Source organism: Rhinoderma darwinii, chromosome 5, assembly GCF_050947455.1.
Source record: "Rhinoderma darwinii isolate aRhiDar2 chromosome 5, aRhiDar2.hap1, whole genome shotgun sequence".
Lineage (NCBI taxonomy): Eukaryota > Metazoa > Chordata > Amphibia > Anura > Rhinodermatidae > Rhinoderma > Rhinoderma darwinii.
This window is the reverse complement of record NC_134691.1, coordinates 259,949,096-259,973,624: the sequence shown is the minus strand read 5'-3', so window position 1 is coordinate 259,973,624 and position 24,529 is coordinate 259,949,096. Positions and strand designations below refer to the sequence as shown.

Here is a 24,529-nt window from a genome sequence, read left to right as displayed (position 1 = left end):
ACATGATATTAGCAGATGAGCCCGAATCCACAAAGGCACTGCCAGTGGCAGACCGGCCAGCAAACGAGACCTGAAAGGGAAGCAAAATCTTATTGCGTTTAGTATTAACGGGAAATACCTGTGCGCCCAAGTGACCTCCCCGATGATCACTTAGGCGCGGAAGTTTTCCGGCTGCTTATTCTTGCGCCTGGGACAGGTGTTCAGTAGATGCTTGTCGTCCCCACAATAGAAGCAGAGACCATTCTTCCTGCGAAACTCTCTACGTTGTCGAGGGGACATGGAGGCCCCGAGTTGCATAGGTACCTCCGAGTTCTCCGTGGAAGAGCGAGGAGACGGGACCTCGGGGGGAATCGCAGGGAAGTCAGAGGGGAGCACATTGAAACGTTCAAGCTGACGTTCCCTGAGACGTCGGTCAAGTCGTACTGCTAGGGCCATAACCTGGTCTAGGGAGTCAGAAGAGGGGTAGCTAACCAGCAGATCCTTCAGGGCATCAGATAATCCTAACCTAAACTGGCACTTTAGGGCCGGGTCGTTCCACCGAGAAGCTACGCACCACTTTCTAAAATCAGAACAGTATTCCTCAACAGGTCTCCCACCCTGACGTAAGGTCACCAGCTGACTCTCGGCTAAGGCAGTCCTGTCAGTCTCGTCGTAAATGAGACCGAGGGTAGAGAAAAACCGATCAACGGAGGAAAGTTCAGGGGCGTCAGGAGCCAAGGAGAAGGCCCACTCTTGGGGCCCTTCCTGGAGTCGGGATATAATGATACCCACCCGCTGGTTCTCGGAACCTGAGGAGTGAGGTCTTAGGCGGAAATAAAGTCTGCAACTCTCCCGGAAGGAGAGAAAAGTCTTACGGTCCCCTGAGAACCGGTCAGGTAACTTGAGGTTGGGTTCTAAAGGTGAGATGAGGGGTACTACAAAGGCAGTGTCAGACTGATTGACCCTCTGAGCCAGGGCCTGGACCTGTAGGGAGAGGCCCTGCATCTGCTGGGTCAGGGTCTCAAGGGGGTCCATGATAGTGTCAGCGTACAAGAAATGGTAGACTAGGTAAGGGCTTGTTATTATGTAAAGGCAGGAAGGAGGTGAAGGGAACAAGTGAGCCCTAATCTACCCACCGCCCTGTCCCTGCCTACTTGCAACGACCCGCCCTAGGCGACGGGGTACAACTTGGCGGCGGTCCCTACGCTGTCTAAATGCAAGGGAGTACAAACAGGGAACACGCAAGGGAATACAGTAGCCCACGGAACGCCGCGAGGAAACGGAGCGGTGAATGAACCAGTCAGGATCAGGAAGTAGTGGAGAATACAAACGGGAGCACGGAGCAGAAGCAAGCCAGGGGCAGAGCAACGCAGGATAAACGGAACTGAAGCAAGGCAGAAGCACGGCAGAAGCAGGCTGGAGCAAGGCAGCAATGGGGCCAGGAATCCAAGAAGAATAACAAGCAAGGAGGAAGAGAAAACGGCAGGTATAAATGGACAGGGGGCGGAGCTAACTCTGACTGACCAGGCCGCGATAGGCTCTCCCATTCCTGAGCCTGCCACCCTGATTGGTGGGAGCAGGTGTCAGTCTCAGAGGTCTGGCCTCAGGTGTCGACTGATTAATCCTGGGAGTATACCCAGACGTAGTGCCTGGCAGATCCTTTACACATAACTTGCTAAAAAATGATTGTTTTTCCAAATAAAAACCACTATTGTTATCTACATTACAGCACCTATCAGATTAGGTAGGGGATTGGGCATTTATAAACTGGTGACAGAACCTCTTTAAGGCATTTATCTCGGTGAGTGTAGTGTAGTGATTCGTTTTCCAGAATTTGATGCAAACATGAAAAATTTACAATTTTTCACAGTTATGCCATTTCAGTGAACAATATGTTGTGCCCACCTTATGTTATCGGAGACACTCCCACCATAAATTGTTTTGCAGGTTCTCTTGGGTACGGCAATACCCCACATGTGGCCATTATCTGCTGCCTGGACAAACAGCAGGGCTGAGAACGGAAGGAGCGCCATTTAGCTTTTGGAGCTTAGATTTTGCTGAAATGGTTAGTATAAAAATTTGTATTGAAAAGCTTAATGTAACTTTGTCTATTTTGCATTGAATTTTGATAAAGTAAGAAATCTGGATAGTTTGGATAAAGTTTGGATGAAAGTCACTGATCAGCCACTGGTCCTTCCGGGTACAGCCTAGGCAAGTCCTGGATTACAAATGAGTCATGGCAATATCACTGATAAGACACAGGGATGCAAGATTGATAAAGGTTCAGCTGGTCCTTACAGGTGCGGCCTGAGCACACGGCAGTGCTGAGAAGGGAAAGAGTGGCATGCGGCATAATATTACTGTAGCTGTGCGAAGTACATCAGGATAAATATAAAGGCGGTTCAACAACAAGATCAGAATTTCAGCGAAGTATGGTATATTTTAAAACACTCCTTCATGCACAGTCCTGGCTTCTCGGAGCATGTGTCGCCCTGTTAGATGGTATCTTTTCCTATGCCCTTTTTAAAGCATACCTTGCACCGTTTTTGGCTTTCTTCCCCTTCTTGCCAGTATGGGGAACTTCACTGGGGAAATGTTGCCTTGGCACAATGCTTGTGGCCCCGCTTCTAGAAGTACTGGGGCTCTCCCCTTCCTGATATCCAAATATAATGGACTTTATTAGCATCTCTTGAAATTCTAGGAAAGTTCCCCACTGGCCTGAACATCTGAACAGCACGTTATACAATGCTATTTGCATGATGTGCACGGCAGTTAGTTAAACATGACAGGCATCCTATTACGCCCAACCTCCGGCAGGGCTTAATGGGAGTTAAATATGGCAGACCTGGAGTCCATTGATAGACCCCTGTTTGCCATAGATACCCATCGGCAAACCACAATCTCGCTCATGGTGTGACAGAGGTATCGATCAGGGCATCTAAAGGTTTAAACAGCTGGGATCGGAGTTAGCTCGGATCCTGACTATTGCAGCAGGGTGTCAGCTGTATGTTACATACAGCTGTGTATAAATGTATGGCGGATCGCGTTAGGGCCCACCCGCGCATGCCATACATTTGCAGCGCAAGACGGGAAGTGGTTAAAGAGCCTTCAAACATGACTCAGGTTATTATACAAACCAGACACACTAATCTGTAGAGAACACTATTTCAGAGTTGTTGTTTCCAGGAAGCATTGCCCTAAAGACTGTCTACTAGCCGGATATCCACAAGAAGAATAAATACCCGCCGAGGGGCAATCCCAATCTTACACTATGTCGGTTTTATTGGCTATCATCGAAACTTTTTTTCAGTCTATTTTATTTTTATTTTTATAAAAAATAACTTGATAGAGAACTTGATACACTCTGGTCTGAATTATCAAATCTATTTATACATCCTAAAGTAATCCACTAAAATTTCTGACAAATTCATCACTCTACTAAAAAGCAGACATAAGGAAAATAACATGAATATAGACTGAGACGTCCCGAAAGTAAAACAGTGAGCGTTCTTGGTTTCAGTAACTACAGTTTATGTTTTATTTGGTAATTTAAAATGACAATGGGATTTCTTTAGAGACTGATGTTAAAAACTAAATTTGCATTACCTAGTCAAAATACATTTTAGAAAAAGCAGTGATGATTTGTCTAGAAGCAGTGAAGCATTATTTTGTTAAAGATTTGAAAAAAACCCTGAATGGCTTAAACTGTTTCTAAAAGGTTTTGTGTTCATCTCTCTGTATCTTTGAAGCTGAAGTTTCAAACTTTAAGATTCATTCCCGATTATTACTGCATTATTCTGCACTGAAAGGTTTTATCATTTTGTTGAGTTGAATTGTTAATCTGAAAAATAGCACAAGATATTACAAAATACACCGTTGAGCCATAACATTAAAACCACTGACAGGTGAAGTGAATAAGGGTGCGTTCACATATATCAGTTGTATCAGCATCAGTTTTTTTGTCTCTCAAGTGATTACAGCTGATGCAAAAACTGATGTGAAAATGTATCAGTTGCCATCAGGCTTTTTTTCATGACTTTTACTACAAAACCATCAGCTGTCGTTAGTTGTCATCAGTTTTTACCATCGGTTTTTACCATCAGTTTTTACCCCAATAGTCCACCAAAAAGGTAGTCTAGGGTCTATAAATGTGCCAATTTTGGTGGATAGTTTGTGATAGATTGGATACATGATAGATTAGATACCTGTTGTGTTCCATGTCAGGGCTTTCTTTCTCTGCTCTGGCCTTGGCGCTACACTTAAGTCTGACGCACACATTGTAATATCACGTGTGTCATTTTCAGCGCAGCGCCAAGGGCGGCGTCAAGAGAGGGAGAGAGAGCCCAGAAGGCAACTGCTGTCCACTGACCTCAGATCAAACCATCGAAGCAGCCATGGAAGCCTGAAAAGACGCCAAACACTAGCCATAACTACAGGGAGTAGATCGTTTTTTGCGCCTTCACAGCTACCCAATACCACCCTGCATCTCCTACCCACCTGACAGCACGCAGTAATTCACACAACAGGGTTCGGGTGTTAAAAACAGCCATCTAGGTCTGTTTTTGATGGCCGTTTTGCATCTGTTTTGTACACGTTCCGTGTTTTCCGTAAAACAGATGAATTTCATGTGTAGATAATGAAACAGTGCCCTCTGTAGATAATGCGCAGTGCCCTCTGTATATAGTGCTACACCCCCTGTAGATAATGCCACGATTCCCTCTGTTGATAGTGCCACCCCCGTATATAGTGCCACACCCCCCGGTATATAGTGCCACACATGCCCCTGTAGATAATGCTGCAGTGCCCTCTGTATATAATGCCACAGTACCCCCTGTAGATAATGTCACACAGCCCCACTGTAGATAGCGCCACACAGCTCCCTTTTAGGTAGCGCCACACAGCCCCCTTGTAGGCAACGCCACACAGCCCCCTTGTAGGCAACGCCACACAGCCCCCTTGTATGCAGCGCTACACAGCCCTTTTGTAGGTAGCGCTACACAGCCCCCTTGTAGGTAGCTCCACACAGGCTTCTTTGTAGGCAGCGCCACACAGCCCACTTGTAGGTAGCGCCACACAGCCCACAGCCCCCTTGTAGGTAGCGCCACACAGCCAACAGCCCCCTTGAAGGTAGCACCACACAGCCCACAGACCCCTTGTAGGTAGCACCACACAGCCCACTGACCCCTTGTAGGTAGCGCCACACAGCCCACAGCCCCCTTGTAGGTAGCGCCACACAGCCAACAGCCCCCTTGTAGGTAGTGCCACGCAGCCCACAGCCCCCTTTTAGGTAGCACCCTCCTTCCTGGAGATAGCGCCACTGTAGCTCCCTGAAGGAGCGAAATCACCCTTTGGCCGGGTATTCCACTCCTGGAGCACTCCGCTTGATTTCTCTGTCCATGTATGGACAGTGACATCAGGGGCAACTCCTGAAGAGGAATTCCCATACACAGCATTGCCGACGCTGTGACCGGGGATTCCACTTCAGGAGAAGCCCATGTCATCTGTGTCCATTTAAGGACAGTGACGTCACTGGCTTATCTTGGAGTGGAATCCCCGGTCACAGAGTCGGCAACACTGTGTACGGGGATTCCGCTTCAGGAGTTGCTCCTGATATCACTGTCCATATATGGACAGAGACATCAAGCGCTCCATCCAGGTGCGGAATCCCCGGTCAAACGGGGATTCTGCTCCTTCAGGGAACTACAGTGGGGCTAGTAGAAAGCAGAGCAGGGAGATACCTCCCTGCTCTGCTATACTGGTGTCACTACCGCTGTAGCAGCCGCAGTGGCTGCTAGTGGCATCGCTGGTCATGGGAGCTCCCATCCCCCGTCCCGAAGCGGCGCACGGGCGCCCTCATGCCAGGTGTCGCCACTAGCAGCCGCTATGGCTGTTACAGCGGTAGCGACACCATTGAGTGAAGAAGCGGCCGGGCGGAAAGGCGACTGCTGAGTCCCCGGGCACGGGCGCTTCTGAAACAAGAAGGGGAAGGGAGCCAGCGCAGCGCCCCCTTCCACATGCTGGGGTAATGCGCCATGTGCAATAGCACAGGTCGCACACCCCTAAGGCCGGCCCTGGGTGGGAGGGCAGTCATCAGGGTCTCTCCCTGAAGCGGAATCCCCGGCAATGCTATGACCGGGGATTCCGCTCCAAGCTCACACCCTCCCTTCCGCTGGGTGCTGCCGGAAGGTGGATGCGGCAGCACCCGGTGTTCATTGGCCACCATTAAAATAGATAGGATAGGGAGCTCCCTCTGTCACAGATCGGCGTCCCAACAATGCAATCGCTGACGGGTTTCCATAGCATCTAAGTGCCTAACAAAGGCCCCCAGGCCTACCCTGGCTGTATGCCCATTAGGCTGTGCCAGTGGCATGGCCTAATAGATTGCCTGTCAGTTTTACACTGACAGGCAGTAATGCTTTGGTATACTAAGTACACCAAAGCATTATATAAGCGATCAGAAGATCAAAAGGTAAAGTCACCTAGTGGGACTAATAAAAAAAAAAAAAAGAAAATAGTTAAATAAAGTTTATTTAAAAGAAAAAAAAAAATATTACAGCAAAAATGTAAACAAAACCCCTTTTTCCCATAAAAAGCGGTTTTATTTACTAGAAGTGCAAAAAACACACAAAACATGCACACATATATAGTATTTTCACAATTGTAATGACCTGAGTATTAAAGTTAACTCATTAATTAAACTGCCGGGTGAATGCGGTACAAAAAAAACCACACAAAAACAACGGCAAAAATTCATTTTTTTTCCATTCCCCCCAGCAAAAAATTAAATAAAAGTTAATCAATAAGTCCCATGTACTCCAAACTGATACCAATGAAAACAAAATAAAAAGTCATGACTCTTGAAATGCGGCGATGAAACAACAAATAATTTTTGTTTAAAAGTGTTCTAATTGTGCAAAAGTAGTAAAACATAAACAAACTATACATATTTGGTATCGTCGTAATTGTACTGACCCATAGAATAAAGTCAATATGTTATTTACACCGCATGGTAAACAGCATAAATTTGAAACGCGAAAGATCATGCTGTAATAGCTGTTTTTTTCAATTCCTTCCCTAAAAAATTAATAAAAGATAAGCAATATAAAATATACACCCAAAAATTGCAAAAAACAAGCCCTCATATGGCTATATCGTCATAAAAAAAAAAAGTTATGACTCTTCGATGGTAGGGAGGATAAAAAAGAAAAAAAATGCTTGGTTCTAAAGGTCGAAATAGATCTGGTCCTTAGAGGGAACCTGTCACCAGCATTTCACCTATTGAGCTTTACTTATCCCTCACTGGCCACTGCTATCAAAAGTTTATTGCCGCTATCCCCTCTCCTAAACTCCTCCACCGACTGTAAATAACGGTCTGCAAACATTTTGCGCCTTTTATCGTAATAATCCGGTGTCTCTTTGTGTGCACACACCAGAAGGACATCAATGCACAAGCGCAGGATTTTGTGTGCTGGGGGAAGGCGAGGAGCTGTCAATGAAAAGTAAGGAGGCGGGAAAACCTCGGGCAGACTTGAGGAATGAAGTTAAGACTCTTTTCAAATGAAGATCTGACTCTTTTATGCTCATTAGCATACGGTGTGAGAACACTAAAAAACTGAATACTAAAGCTATAGAGCCGACTAAGAAGATAATTATAGGTTATATAGAAATGATTTTTCACCCACTAGCACCAGGTATTGCTGGTTTAATAGGTGAAATGCTGGTGACAGGTTCCCTTTAAGGGGTTAAAGCATCTCCAAAATGGCCGGTCTTGTGGGGTGTACCCAGTATACAGCAGTTAGTACCTAATTAGAGTGGTCCAAGGAAGAACGACTGGTGAACCAGCAACAAGGTCATGGGTGCCCAAGGCTCATTGACAGTGGCGGATTATCATATGGGCGGTTCGGGCGGCCGCCTGGGGCCCGAGGCTCCCAGGGGGCCCATGGCAGCCCGAACCGCACATCGTCCTATAAACCTATTCAGCGCGCTAGCGCTGCTAACTGCCGAAGGTGGGGAGGAGCAGGGAATTGGCCGGGATCCAGGGGTAGGACACGCCTCCCTGACAGTGCGGGCGCCGCCATTGAGTAACAGAACAGCGACGGACGGCTGTTCTGTTACTCCAAAGCTGCAAGAGAAGAGCCGGGCGGGCGGTCACCGGCGCTGAGGTTAGCACAGGCTTATCCTCCTGCCAAACTGGTTCCCGACCGCTGGCTGTATTTTTACGGCCAGCGGTCAGGGACGGGTCCTTAAAACCCGAGCCATAGATTTTCTACGGCTCGGGTTTTAACTTGCTGCCCGCGCGATCGGGCAGCTTAATGTCGGGTCTCCGGCTGTCAGTGACTGCCGGGGACCCTGAGGAGAAGATAGAAGCAGCTTTCGCTGCTTCTGTCTACTCTGATCACTTGTACACAGCGCTCAATGAACGCTGTGTATAGGAATAGAGACAGCAGCAGCGGCGCTGTCTCTATTCCTCCCGGTGATCATGTGACTGGTCACATGATCGCCGGGTGCCGTTAGTGGCAGACTGTTGCTGGGTCTTACTGGACCCAGCACAGCCCTATTAGTGACAATCGTCACTATGAGAGGGCTGATTTCCCCTGTAACTGGGGCTGCTGTGCAGCCCCAGTTACAGTGGAAAAACATGGTGTAAAAGAAAGAAAAAAAATATATAAAGTTCCCCAAAGGTCTTTTTTGACCTTTGAGGGACAGACCATAGTAATAAAAAAATAGTAAAGTGCAAAAAAAAAATTAAATAATAAATACACATAAAATATCCACCCCCAAAAAAAACGTTCCCCCTGCCAATCATTGTTGTAACGCTAGCGCTGACCCAATTAACCTAATATAGACACGTAGTATATTAAAATTTACGGTAAACAATGACGATTACAAATAAAAGGTCTATTTTAGGGTAAAACTATGTTATTACCAAAAAAAAATAGCTGAAACGTAAAAAAGCTTATTTTTTTACTATTATTTTCAAACTCTATGAATAAAAATTCTAAAATAGCAAAAAAGGTGTGTATAAAAACGATAAAAAACAAAACCTGCATTGTCTACGGAAAAAACGTCGCAAAAATCACATCGTTTTTATTTTTTTTTAATAAAAATGTATGTTTGGTGCAACTTTGTAATTACGTTTTATTAAAAAATATTTTCACTTTTTGAGCTACAGCTGCTTTGTATCCTGTATCCGTCAGGTCAGCAGGACTGACGGGATCAGTGAAACGGGCCCTGCGCTAAATTATAATCTTAGATGTGATAGATTTGAGGTGAATCCTGCGTGTCACTGATCCTGTCAGTCCTTCTGACCTGACGGATACAGGATACAAAGCAGCTGTATCTCAAAAAGTGAAAATATTTTCAAATAAAATCAATCAATCACACTGATACACACACATACATTATATATATATATATATATATATATATATATATATATATATATATAAAATTATAATATAAAGTTTTTAAATGTGTACATAACCTTGTGGCACTATATACAAGGGGGAGCGCTGTGAGGCACTATATACAAGGGGGAGCGCTGTGAGGCACTATATACAAGGGGAAGCGCTGTGTGGCACTATATACAAGGGGGAGCGCTGTGTGGCACTATATACAAGGGGGAGCACTGTGTGGCACTATAAACAAGGGGGAGCGCTGTGTGGCACTATATACAAGGGGGGCTTTGTAGTGCTATCCACAGTGGTATGTGTGTGGCGCTCTTTATAGGGGGGGGCTTTTTGGTGCTATTTACAAGAGGGGGAGGGCTTAAAAAATATACAAAATTGGTGTCGCTGCATCCATAAGTCTGAACTATTACAATATAGCATTATTTAAAGCGCACGGTGAACGCCATAAAAAGAAAAGAATATAAAACGCCAAGTACAAGTCTCATGTACCCAAAAATGGTACCAAAATAGTACCTCATATAGCTATAATTTTATTTTTAACAATTAGTTTCTTCCTTGTAGAAGTAGTAAAAAAAAATATATAACTTTGGTATCACCGTAATTGTATTGACCGGTAGAATAAAGTTAACATGCCATTTTTACCGTAAAAACGAAACTCCTCAAAAGATTGTGGAATCGCAGTTTTTTTCCTATTCCACCCGACAAATAATTTTTTCCCAGTTTCCCACTACATTATATGGTACAATAAATGGTGCCGTGAAAAAAATAAAACTCGTCCCGCAAAAAACAAGCCCTCATATGGCTTTATCGACGGAAAAATAAAAAGTTTATGGCTTTTGGAGTGTGGGAAGGAGAAAATTAAAATGAAAATCTAAAAAATAGCTGTGATGTGAAGGGGGTTAAAGGGGTTGAAACTTTGTTTTTCTGATACAGAGCTCATAATCCCTTCTAGACATAGGGGCAGATTTACATATACTTTAGAAAGCAATAGACAAAACACGCTTCGGGGCATTAGCATCCTCTCCACCCCAGGTCATACTATCTCCCTGCAATAACTTTTTTTGCACTTGTTGAATTTTACTGCTGATTGTACTTGATTATCTATAGGACTAATATGTATATATGAATTGGTATTTATTTGTGTAGAATGCGAGCTACGTTGTTTCCATAACTGCCATTTACTTCTATGGGATTTATGGAAACAGCGTAGCTCTGCAAACTACGCTGTTTTCTTCTTATATGGTTGGAAGTCACAAGCGTCAGTGGGAACACAGAAAGCTAGAACGGGATTTAAGGGGCCCCGTTCTAGAGATAGGTGCAGGTCCCAGAGGTGGGACTTGCATCTATCTGTCATTTATGGCATACCCTGTGGATATGTCATAAATGTCCACGATAGGAAAACCCCTTTAAGACAGGTCCGGACATACTGCCTGGGCAGCAGGTTTAGCTGCACATGGGCCCAGAGAGTAGGGGTGCCCATCACAGTAAGACAGCAGTAACTGCTCACAATGATCACGGCAGTACTGCTAAGCTGGTAGGTAAAATGTTTGATAGTTTTTATTGCAGCCGCAGTGACTGGGGGTGTGATTCAATAGGTAAAGCTTAAAATGTCCGGTAGGCAGAACATAACAGTGACATGGGCTTGATGTGATGCAAGTGAGGATGCCAATGTCTTACCTGCAAAAGAAAGCAGGTAAGTACTTTCGCAATTTGATTGACGTGTTTGGGTGATGTTAGTAGTGTGAAGTGTGTATAATCTGTGAATAAAATATGAAATTTGATTGATGTGTGTGCAGCATGAATATAATGTGGGAGTGGTGTCTGTGTGGCATGTAAATAATGTGTGAGTGGTATGTGTGCGGCATGTATATAATATGAGAAAGGCGTGTGTGCGCTATGTATATAATATATCAGTGATGTGTTTGCAGCATGTATATAATGTGAGAGTGATGTGTGCAGCATTTAGAAAATGTGTAAGTGACATGTGCAATACGTGCCTATTGTGTGAGTAAGGGCCTTTTCACATCATCGTTTGTTTTCCGTTCCGGGGTTCCGTCTGAGGTTTCCGTCGGGTGAACCCCGCAACGGAAATTCAAACTGAAACCACAGCTTCCGTTTCCGTCACCATTGATATCAATGGTGACGGAAACATTGCTAATTCCGTCACCATTCTTGCAGGTTTCTGTTTCCGGAATCAATAGCGCAATCGACTGCATTATTGATTCCGTCGTTAAAACGGAAACCTGCCGGAATGGTGACGAACGGAAACCATTAGCAATGTTTACGTCATCATTGATATCAATGGTGACGGAAACGGAAGCTGTGGTTACAGTTGCGGGGTTCACCTGACGGAAACCTCCGACGGAACCCCCGAAACGGAAAGCCAACGCTGATGTGAACAGGCCCTAATCTGTGTGTACAATGCATTCGGAAAGTCTTCAGATCTTTTCACTTTTTCCACATTTTGTTTTGTTGAGGCCTTGAGCTAAAATAAAATAAAAAATTTCACATTTTTCCCCATCATTCTGCACTCAATTATTACATAGTTACATAGTTAGTACGGCTGAAAAAAGACACATGTCCATTAAGTTCAACCAAGGGACGGGAAAAGGGAAGGAAAAATGTCTACACATAGGAGCTAATATTTTTTTGTTCTAGGAAATTATCTAACCCTTTTTTAAAGCCATCTACTGTCCCTGCTGTGACCAGCTCCTGCGGTAGGCTATTCCATAGATTCACAGTTCTCACGGTAAAGAAGCCTTGTCGCCTCTGCAGCTTGAACCTTTTTTTCTCCAGACGGAGGGAGTGCCCCCTTGTTTTTTGAGGGGGTTTTACAAGGAACAGGATTTCACCATATTTTTTGTATGTGCCATTAATATATTTATATAAGTTAATCATGTCCCCCCTTAGTCGTCTTTTTTCAAGGCTAAATAGGTTTAATTCTTTCAATCTTTCCTCATAACTTAAATTCTCCAAGCCCCTAATTAGTTTAGTTGCTCTTCTTTGTATTTTTTCCAACTCCAGGGCATCCTTTCTATGAACTGGAGCCCAGAACTGAACTGCATATTCTAGATGAGGCCTCACTAATGCTTTGTAAAGTGGCAATATTACATCCCTGTCCCGTGAGTCCATGCCTCTTTTAATACACGACAATATCCTGCTGGCCTTTGAAGCAGCTGATTGACACTGCATGCTGTTATTGAGTTTATGATTTACAAGAACACCCAGATCCTTCTCAACAAGTGAATCCGCCAGTGTAGCTCCCCCTAGGACATATGATGCATGCAGGTTGTTGGTACCCAGATGCATAACTTTACATTTATCTACATTAAACTTCATCTGCCAAGTGGACGCCCAAACACTTAGTTTGTTTAAATCTGCCTGCAATTCATGAACATCTTCCATAGACTGAACTATATTACATAGCTTGGTGTCATCAAATAGAAATAGTGCTATTAATCCCATCTTCTATATCATTAATAAATAAGTTGAATAATAGTGGTCCCAGCACTGAACCCTGGGGTACACCACTTATTACCGGGGACCATTCAGAGTAGGAATCATTGACCACAACTCTCTGGATACGGTCCTTGAGCCAATTCTCAATCCAATTACAAACTATATTTTCTAAACCTATAGTCCTTAATTTACCCATTAGGCGTCTATGGGGGACAGTGTCAAATGCCTTTGCAAAGTCCAAAAACACTAAATCCACAGCGGCCCCTCTGTCTAGGCTTATATATATCGCTATGTGCAGCCTCATACACAAGCCCTAACATTACTACAGTGTCCTGATAATGAATACACATGAAATCCAGCCTGGACGTCATGTGTACTCAGAATCCTGACACTTCTGACTCTTTTTTGTGAGATTCCAGCAACGGATACGAAATCTCGCGAGATCTCGGAGCTAAACGAGATTTGGTTTCACTTGCCGGAATCTCACAAAAAAAGATTCAGAAGTGTCAGGATTCTGAGTACACATGACGTCCAGGCTGAATTTCATGTGTATTCATTATCAGGACACTGTAGTAATGTTAGGGCTTGTGTATGTAGCTGCACATAGCGATATATCTATATCGCTAGTGCAGTGTAAATTAATGGAGAGGAGTGCATGATGCTGATTGGTCAGCGTCATGCACTCCTCTGTACAACGCCCACTTGGTCGAAAGTAAAAGTACGCCCACTTGGGCATTAAGAAAGCTCATTAACATAAACTAAAATCGCTCCTAACTTTGTGAAAAAAGATTGTTTTTTTAAATAAAAAGCATTACTGTCACCTACATTACAGCGCCCATCTCCTTATGTAGGAGATGGGGCACTTATAATGTGGTGACAGAGTCTCTTTAAGCATTTTTTACTCTTTGTGTCTCCCTTATTTCCTCATAGATTGCCAGCTCTTGTTTGAATTGTAAATTAGTTTTGTCAATATGTAATGTCTGATTTTGTCTGTACAATGTACCCCCTGAACTGTAAAGTGCTGTGGAATATGTTGGCGCTATTTATATAAAAATTATTATTATATTATTATTATTATGTGGAATGCATGTAATGTGTGGATGGTATGTATAATATGAGAACGAGTATTTGAGGCATATGTCTAATGTGTGCTTGTGTACAACAAATCTCCTGTGTGTTTGATGTGTAACTGACATGTAAATAGTATGATTTGTGTAACCTGGTTGTCTTTGAAGGCAGGGGGCCCAGACATACTTCTCGCACAGGGGCCCTTTGCTGTCAGTGTCTGCCCTGTATTAAGAAATGAATCAGCACAGAATTTTAACACTAAATTGTATTCAAAGGTAGACATTCACTTTTTTTTAAATATAAAAATATGTATATATAAATATAATCTTATCATTCGTCTAATGTATTCAATCCTTGTTTTTCTTACCGACATAGAACTGACTGGTGAGCTCCAATCTGGTATGGCCATGAGTAGGAGCCTTGCGGATTTGTGGTGGGAGCTGATCAACCTGCAGTCTGGCTTCCTTTATATTCCTCTCCGCTCTCAACCGGTGCCACTGGTCATCATTCAGTGGAGTGTAAGTAGCAACAATCAGCTCTACTGGACCATTGCCAACGTCAAATGAAAATGACACCTCAATATTTGCTGAATAAAGAAATACAAAAAAAAGTGTTATGTAAATCATGAAAACTAACAATAATTCATTACTACAAAAATATTTTTGTGAACCAAATCATCACATGCAAATGGATAGGGGAATATGGCAATATTTATTGTATTAGTGAGTAATTTTGCATATAGGTTCCCAAGAGGGTCATGACAAATACTGCTCGGAAATTTTCAGCTTTTCAGCTATCGAAATAATAATTTACAGATCCTGTTGGCTTTTACCGACAATTAATTCTAGGTTGCAGTGCCTTAGTTATATGGACAGCCGTAGGAAGGTAGTAATATACCCCATTGCTATACACAAGTGCATCATATGTGGGCTGTGTCATGTAATCATGATATACAGAGTTATCTCACCAATATCTTTTATTGTATCTATATCCTATACAGCATTATGTAAACTAATCACATGACAGAATGCCAATTTGCTGCCTGTTAGATGATGGGCTGAAGAGCTTAAAGCTATGCTTTTTTTGATAATGTGCCTGCCATTTATAAGGCAATCCCTTAAAGACATTTGAAAAGGTGTTCATCGAGGTAACTACCACCCTAGAGAATACAATTCCAATCCTCAATGGATTTTATCCAATAACTTTCTGTGATATATAATTTATTCATATGTTTATTTTTCTTACAAAAATATTGGATATCTTTACATAGAGAAGTCGTTATGCAAATAATAAAATAATTTCATGGATTTTTCTATGAATTCGCCAAGTGGTTACGCTTATATAAAAATGTATCATTGTGCTCTGAAATTTCTCTGCTTCTCTATAGTTCTGTATTTTTTCCATTTCCACTGCATAAAAATATGATAAGAGGGATGGAATTCTCAGCAGTCACATCTAGAATTTCATTGGTTTGTGACTAATAAAGACTTGTCACAGGTCCCTTCCATCCCTCTCCATTTTATACTCTTATCTCTAAAAGCCATGCAGGCTACTAACTGAGAGAACAGTGAGTTCAGTTCACACATCACTGTCATGAAGATTCAGAGTAATATAGATTCAATCACCTCATCATAGCAGAACTGAGGTTTGTGTGTGTATACGTGTGACTTTATTTTATTTTGACCATGATAAAACGAGACATTACTGTGAAATTTCTCGCGCTAAACGATACATTATTACTTATTTTTAATTGTAAATGCCTGTTTCATAAAAAAACAATATACATCTTAAACATTTAGTAGTTTTAAAAAAAAAAATAGAAATTCAAAATGACATGGCATGATGCATGGTATATCTTTCAGCTGAGGATGAAAACCAGTTATGGGATAAGAAGATTGGGCTACTTTTAAATTACATTGCCAGCCCAATTTCAAAAATGATTTTTAATACCCAACATTTAACACTAAATGTTGGCCTCCTGTAAAGTATGTACAGTATATGCCCTCAATACTTGGTCGGGGCTCCTTTTGCATGAATTACTGCATCAATGTGGCGTGGCATGGAGGCGATCAGCCTGTGGCACTGCTGAGGTGTTATGGAAGCCCAGGTTGCTGATAGCGACCTTCAGCTTGTCTGCATTGTTGATTCTGGTGTCTCTCATCTTCCCCTTGAGAATACCCCATAGATTCTCTATGGGGTTTAGGTCAGGTGAGTTTGCTGGCCAATCAAAGACAGTGATACTCTGGTTATTAACCCCTTAACGACACGTCACGTAGTAGTACATGACAGCCGTTAAGTGGAAGTATGGAGCAGGATCAAGGGCTAAACTTGCTCCATACTCAGCGGGTGACGGCTGTGTTATACAGCCGACACCCCACTGCAACAGGCGGAATCAAAGATCACTTTGATTCCGCCCGTTTATTACCTTAAATGCTGCAGTGAATTGTGACCGCGGCATTTAAATTGTTAGAATCAGGGGGGCGCCCCCTCCAACATGCCATCACGCCCCCTGCGACGCGATCAGCCGGTGACAATGGTCGTCATGAGAGCCTGGGGGCCTAATGAAGGCCCCCAGGTCTGCTATCTTTGTACTCCTTTGAAGCCCTTCTTCTTCAAAGGAGAGTGTCAGAATCACGATATACTGCAATACATTAGTATTGCAGTATATCATGCAAGCAATCCAGCAATCGCTGCTTCGAGTCTCCTAGGGGGACTAATAAAAATGTAAAAAACAGTTAAATAAAGTTTTTTTTTATGTTCCCAAAAAAAAGTATTAAAAGTAAAAAAAAACAACTTTTCCCATTTTCCCCTAAATCAATGTTCAAAAATATAACATAACTGGTATTGCCGCGTCCGTAAAAGTCCAAACTATCACAATGTAGCATTTACATACATATGCTTACCACGTGTTATCTAACGTGATTTATTGAGTAGCAAGTAGTACCTACACCATTGCTTCGTCCCCTCCTCTATAGACTTACTTTGCATGTATGTTTCTCCTTTTTGGCAATAAATTTGCTCAATATAGTGTCTTTGTCCAGGCACTTTACTAATTTTTTCGTGTGACATTTCATAAATGTAGCTACTCCTAAAATGGCGCATTAGTCCTCTGTACATGAGATTTTGTTGCTACTTTTGTGTTTTAGTGCTCTGTATGTAGCCCATATACAGTTATCCATTCGAATTCTCTATTTTAATAAGTGTTGTAATTTAATAAAATTAGAATTTTTTTTCTACTTTTTTAAATATTGGCAATAGTCTATGACTCCTTTCTTTGTGTATAAACACAATATAGCATTGTTTAACCCGCTCGGTGAATGCCGTAAATAAAAACGAAATATATATAAAACATGCAAATTGCTTTTTTATTGGTCACCTTAGCTCTCCAAAAAAATTTAATAAAAAGTGATCAAAAAGTTGCATGTACCCCAAAATGGTATCGGTGAAAACTACAGCTCAAGCAGCAAAATTCAAGCCCTCACACTACTAAATTGATGGAAAAATAAAAAAGTTATGGCTCTCAGAATATGGCGACACAAAACATTTTTTAGCAAATACATTTTTTTTTTTTTAAAGTGGTAAAACATAAAACAAAACGTATAAATTTGGGAGTGACGTAATCATATCAAACTGTAGAATAAGGTGAATATGTAATTTTTAACGCCTGATGGACTCCGTAAAAACAAAAATTTCACCCCACAAATAATTTTTAGCTTCCCAGTAAATTATGTGTAATGTCGGGGTAGGGAAACAGACAAGTGAGCCCTAATCTACCCGCCACTCAGTCCCTGCCTACTTGCAACGACCCGCCCTAGGCGACGGGGTACAACTGGGCGACGGTCCCTACACTCAATAGGTGCACGACAGACAAACAGACAAGGGTACAAAGTAGCCAGGGAAATGGGGAAGTTGCCAACGGGATCACCGTGAGCAACAAGCGAGGTGAACGAGCCGAGTCAAACCAGGAGATGAGCGAGGTACAAAAACGCAGAGCAGAAGAGTGGTCAGAAAAGCCAAGGTCAATCACAAGCAGAGGATAAGTAGTTCAAGAAGCTGCAGCAGGGCCAGGAAACAAACAGAGAAGAATCACAAGCAAAGGAGGAACAGGAAAGGCAGGTATAAATAGACAGAGGGCGGGAGCTAGCTCCATCTGGCCAGGCTGTGATAGGCTCTCCCACTCCTAAGCCTGCCATCCTGGGTGGTGGAAGATGGAGTCAGTCTCACAGACATAGAAGCAGGTGCAGACTGATTACCTATGGGCGTCGACACAGAAGTTGTGTCTGGCAGATCCTTTACAGTACCCCCCCTTTTATGAGGGGCCACTGGACCCTTTCTAGGTGGACCTGGTTTATTGGGGAAACGTAGGTGGAACCTCCTGAGCAATACCCCAGCGTGAATATCCCGGGCAGGTACCCAAGTCCTCTCCTCAGGCCCGTATCCCCTCCAATGGACCAGGTACTGGAGGGAGCCTTGGACCATCCTGCTGTCCACAATCTTGGCCACCTCGAATTTTACCCCCTCAGGGGTGAGAATAGGGACCGGAGGTTTCCTCGAGGGAGCCAAGGACGGGGAGCAGCGTTTAAGGAGGGAGGCATGAAACACGTCGTGTACTCGAAAAGACGGGGGCAACTCCAGTCGGAAGGAGACAGGGTTGAGGACTTCAATTACCTTGTACGGCCCTATAAACCGGGGAGCAAACTTCTTGGACGGGACTTTAAGGCGCAAATTTTTGGACGATAGCCACACCAGATCCCCGACCACAAACAAGGGGTAAGCAGAATGTCTACTATCTGCCTGAGTCTTTTGTATGCTCTGGGATGCCTCTAGGTTCTTCTGAACCTGGGCCCAGACTGTGCACAGTTCCCGATGAACGACCTCTACCTCGGGATTGTTGGAACTACCAGGTGAAACGGAGGAGAACCGTGGATTAAACCCAAAATTACAGAAAAAGGGGGAGACCCCTGACGAGTTACTGACCCGGTTATTAAGGGAAAATTCGGCGAGGGGAATGAATGAGACCCAATCATATTGACAGTCACAGTAAAACACCTTAAATATTGTTCTAGAGACTGATTAGTCCTCTCAGTTTGGCCATTAGTTTCAGGATGGAAGGCAGAGGAGAAGGACAGATCAATCTCCAACTTTTTACAGAAGGCTCTCCAAAACAATGAAACAAATTGTACCCCTCTGTCAGAAACAACATTGACAGGGACCCCATGGAGACGCAGGATGTGTTTGACAAACAAGGTAGCTAACGTCTTAGCATTGGGTAGTTTCTTGAGGGGCACAAAGTGGCACATCTTACTGAAGCGGTCTACTACAACCCACACCACCGACTTGCCTTGGGATGGAGGCAAATCGGTGATGAAATCCATGGAGATATGGGTCCAAGGTCTCTGGGGAACGGGCAAAGAACATAGTAAGCCCGCTGGTCGGGACCTGGGAGTCTTGGACCTAGCACAAACTTCACAAGCGGCGACGTAGGCCTTAACGTCTTTGAGCAACCCAGGCCACCAATAGTTTCTGGCAATGAGGTGCTTGGTACCCAGGATGCCTGGATGGCCAGATAGTGCAGAGTCATGATTTTCCCTAAGTACCCTTAGCCGGAATTGCAGGGGAACAAACAGCTTGTTCTCAGGATGGTTCCCGGGAGCTGAACCTTGATCAGCCACAATTTCAGAGACTAAATCAGAATCAATAGAGGAAATGATTATACCTGGAGGCAAAACACAAGCAGGATCTTCCTCCGAAGGAGGGATGGCCATGAAGCTACGCGACAGTGCATCAGCCTTAATATTTTTAGACCCAGCCCTATAGGTGACCAAAAAGGTGAATGTGGTAAAAAATAACGCCCATCGAGCTTGTCTCGGGTTTAGCCTCCGGGCAGATTCCAGAAAACCAGATTCTTGTGGACGGTAAGGACCGTAACCTGGTGCCTAGCCCCCTCCAGGAAGTGGCGCCACTCTTCAAATGCCCATTTAATGGCTAAGAGTTCGCGGTTGCCAATATCATAGTTACTCTCAGTGGGCGAAAACTTCCTGGAGAAGTAGGCACAGGGGCGGAGATGGGTGAGGGACCTGGTACCCTGGGACAAGACAGCCCCCACTCCCACCTCGGACGCGTCAACCTCCACGATATATGGCTCCATTTGGTTGGGCTGAACCAGCACTGGGGCCGAGATAAAGCACTTCTTAAGGACCTCAAAAGCCTGGACAGCCTCAGGAGGCCAGTGGAGGAGATCAGCACCTTTGCGAGTGAGATCCGTAAGAGGCTTAGCGATGACCGAGAAGTTAGCAATAAATCTCCTGTAATAATTAGCGAACCCCAGGAAGTACTGTAACGCCTTCAGGGAGGCAGGTTGGACCCATTCCGCCACAGCCTGGACCTTGGCGGGGCCATGCGGAATTCATGAGGAGTGAGGATTTGACCCAAAAGCGGTATCTCCTGCACCCCAAACACACATTTTTCGGTCTTAGCAAACAGTTTGTTTTCCCGAAGGGCCTGGAGCACCTTCCTGACATGCTCAATGTGGGAGGACCAGTCCTTGGAAAACACAAGTATGTCATCAAGGTACACTACAAGAAATACCCCCAGGTAGTCTCTTAAAACCTCATTTATGAAATTATGGAAGACCGCGGGAGCATTACACAACCCAAAGGGCATGATGAGGTATTCGAAATGACCTTCGGGCGTGTTAAACGCAGTCTTCCACTCATCCCCCTCTTTGATGCGGATAAGGTTATAAGCCCCCCGTAGATCAAACTTAGAGAACCATTGGGCCCCCTGAACCTGATTAAAGAGATCAGGAATCAAAGGAAGGGGATACTGGTTCCTTACAGTGACCTTATTCAAGTTTCGGTAGTCAATGCATGGCCTAAGACCACCATCCTTCTTCCCTACGAAGAAGAAGCCAGCACCTACCGGAGAAGTAGAGAGGCGAATGTAACCCTTGGCCAGGCATTCCTGGATATACTCTCTCATGGCTTCACGTTCGGGACAAGAGAGATTAAATATCCTACCCTTAGGGAGCTTAGCTCCTGGTACCAATTCAATTGCGCAATCATATTCTCTATGAGGTGGTAACACTTCGGAGGCCTCTTTAGAGAAAACATCAGCGAAGTCCTGAACAAACTCAGGTAGAGTGTTCACCTCCTCAGGGAGAGAAATAGAATTAACAGGAAAACATGATGTCATGCATTCATTACCCCATTTGGTAAGATCCCCAGTATTCCAGTCAAAAGTGGGATTATGCAACTGCAACCAGGGAAGACCTAAAACCAAATCGGACGATAATCCCTGCATCACCAGTACAGAACACTGCTCCAAATGCATAGAGCCCACAAGGAGTTCAAAAACAGGGGTATGCTGTGTAAAATAACCATTAGCAAGAGGAGTGGAGTCGATACCCACTACCGGGACAGGTTTAGGCAAATCAATCAATGGCATAGCTAGAGACATAGCAAATTCCACAGACATAATATTAGCAGAAGACCCTGAATCCACGAAGGCACTGCCGGTAGCAGACCTACCACCAAAAGAGACCTGAAAGGGAAGCAAGATTTTATTACGTTTCATATTTACGGGAAATACCTGTGCGCCCAAGTGACCTCCCCGATGGTCACTTAGGCGCGGAAGTTCTTCCGGCTGCTTATTCTTACGTCTAGGACAGTTGTTCACTTGATGCTTGTCATCCCCACAGTAGAAGCAGAGACCAGTCTTCCGTGGAAGAATGAAGCAACGGAACCTCGGGAGGCATCATGGGGGAGTCAGAAGAGAAAACACAAACACGTTCAAGTCGTCGTTCCCTGAGACGTCGGTCAAGTCGTACCGCTAAAGCCATAACCTGATCTAGGGAGTCAGAAGAGGGATAGCTAACTAGCAGGTCTTTCAGGGCGTTCGACAGACCCAATCTAAACTGGCACCTTAGGGCAGGGTCATTCCACCGAGAAGCTACGCACCACTTCCTAAAGTCAGAACAATACTCCTCAACAGGTCTCTTACCCTGACGTAAGGTCACCAGCTGACTCTCGGCAAAGGCAGTCTTGTCAGTCTCGTCATAAATGAGCCCGAGAGCAGAAAAGAAAAGATCAACGGAGGAAAGTTCAGGGGCGTCCGGAGCCAAGGAGAAGGCCCATTCTTGGGGCAGGTCCTGGAGCCGGGACATAATTATACCCACCTGCTGGCTCTCAGAACCAGAGGAGTGGCGCTTTAAGCGAAAATAGAGCCTACAACTCTCCCGAAAGGAGAAAAAAGTCTTCCGGTCCCCTGAGAACCGGTCAGGCAACTTGAGGTGGGGTTCAAGAGGTGAGGTGAGGGGCACTACCAGGGTAGCATCAGGCTGGTTGTCCCTCTGAGCCAGGGCCTGGACCTGTAGGGAGAGGCCCAGCATTTGCTGAGCCAGGGTCTCAAGGGGGTCCATAGTAGTGTCAGGGACCAGGGTAGACTAGGTATATGGGCTTGTGATTATGTAATGTCGGGGTAGGGAAACAGACAAGTGAGCCCTAATCTACCCGCCACTCAGTCCCTGCCTACTTGCAACGACCCACCCTAGGCGACGGGGTACAACTGGGCGACGGTCCCTACACTCAATAGGTGCACGACAGACAAACAGACAAGGGTACAAAGAAGCCAGGGAAATGGGGAAGTTGCCCACGGGAACACCGTGAGCAACAAGCGAGGTGAACGAGCCGAGTCAAACCAGGAGATGAACGAGGTACAAAAACGCAGAGCAGAAGAGTGGTCAGAAAAGCCAAGGTCAATCACAAGCAGAGGATAAGTAGTTCAAGAAGCTGCAGCAGGGCCAGGAAACAAACAGAGAAGAATCACAAGCAAAGGAGGAACAGGAAAGGCAGGTATAAATAGACAGAGGGCGGGAGCTAGCTCCGTCTGGCCAGGCTGTGATAGGCTCTCCCACTCCTAAGCCTGCCATCCTGGGTGGTGGAAGATGGAGTCAGTCTCACAGACATAGAAGCAGGTGCAGACTGATTACCTATGGGCGTCGACACAGAAGTTGTGTCTGGCAGATCCTTTACAATTATGCAGTACAATGAATGGAGCCATGAAAAACTGCTACTTGTCCCGCAAAAAACAAGCCCTCATTTCTCTATGTCGACAAAGAAATAAAAAAGTTATGGCTTTTGGAATGCGGGGAGGAAAAATTGAAAATGAAAATACTCAAATTGGCCGTGTCCTTAAGGGGTTAAACCAGGTATTGGTACTTTTGGCAGTGTGGGCAGGTGCCAAGTCCTGCTGGAAAATTAAATCAGCATCTCCATAAAGCTTGTCAGCAGAGGGAAGCACGAAGTGCTCTAAAATTTCCTGGTAGACGGCTGCGTTGACTCTGGACTTGATATAAGGCCTCATTCACACGAACGTATTATTGTCCTCCCGTAAATACTGGCGTAAATACGGGTCCTTGGTCACACGTATTCGACCCATATTGCACCAGTATTTACGGACCCGTTGTCGTAAATACGGGTCCGGTGTCACCAGTATTCCACCCGTATTTACCGGCACGTTTTCGCAGCAAAAGTGCACTGCACTAATCGGCAGCCCCTTCTCTCTATCAGTGCAGGATAGAGAGAAGGGACAGCCCTTTCCGCAGTAAAAGTAAAAGAAATTCATACTTACCCGGCCGTTGTCTTGGTCACGCGTCCCTCTCTTGACATCCAGTCCGACCTCCCTGGATGACGCGGCAGTCCATGTGACCGCTGCAGCCAGTGATTGGCCTGTGATTGGCTGCTGCGGTCACATGGGCTGAAACGTCATCCCGGGAGGCCGGACTGGAGGAAGAAGAAGAAGAAGAAGAGTTCTGGGTAAGTTAACATTTAATACTATTAACTCCAGCGGTAGTCACTGTCTCGGGTGCTGAGAGTTACTGCCGATCAGTTAACTCTTTCAGCACCCTGGACAGTGACTATCCCCTGATGTCGCCTAGCAACGCCCCCGTAATTACGGGTGCACACACGCAGCCACCCGTAATAACGGGAGCCCCATAGACTTCTATGGGCCTGCCTGTGCCGTTATTACGGCCTGAAGTAGGACATGTTCTTTATTTTTCAACGGCACGGGCACCTTCCCGTAAGCATCTGGGAAGGTACCCGTGGCCAATAGAAGTCTATGGGCCCGTAATTACGGGCTGTAATTACGGCACGTAATTACGGGCGGTTCTACGTTCGTGTGCATGAGGCCTAACACAGTGGACCAACACCAGCAGATGACATGGCTCCCCAAACAATCACTGACTGTGGAAACTTCACACTGGACTGCAAGCAACTTGGATTGAGTGCCTCTCCACTCTTCCTCCAAACTCTGGGTCCTTGATTTCTAAATGAAATGCAAACATTTACTTTCATCTGAAAACAGGACTTTGGACCACTGAGCAACAGACCAATCCTTTTTCTCCTTAGCCCAGGTAAGACGCTTCTGACGTCTTAAGGAATGCGACAGTTGTAGCCCATGTCCTGAAAACGTCTGTGTGTGGTGGCTCCTGAAGCACTGACTCCCGTCCACTCCATGTGAATCTCCCCCAGATTCTTGAATGGCCTTTTCTTGACAATCCTTTCAAGGCTACGGTTATACCTGTTGCTCGTGCACCTTTTCTACCACACTTT

The 24,529-nt window shown here is 44.8% G+C and overlaps 1 protein-coding gene across 1 annotated transcript in view; it reads right to left on the bottom strand.

The window, feature by feature from the left end:
• The window catches only part of CNTNAP2 (contactin associated protein 2), a 1,694,842-nt gene that overhangs the window by 124,354 nt on the left and 1,545,959 nt on the right, over positions 1–24,529 (bottom strand). The window contains exon 17 of the mRNA XM_075827067.1: positions 14,284–14,502. Coding sequence (XP_075683182.1) covers positions 14,284–14,502 — 219 coding nt within the window. The remainder of the gene's footprint in view (positions 1–14,283; positions 14,503–24,529) is intronic.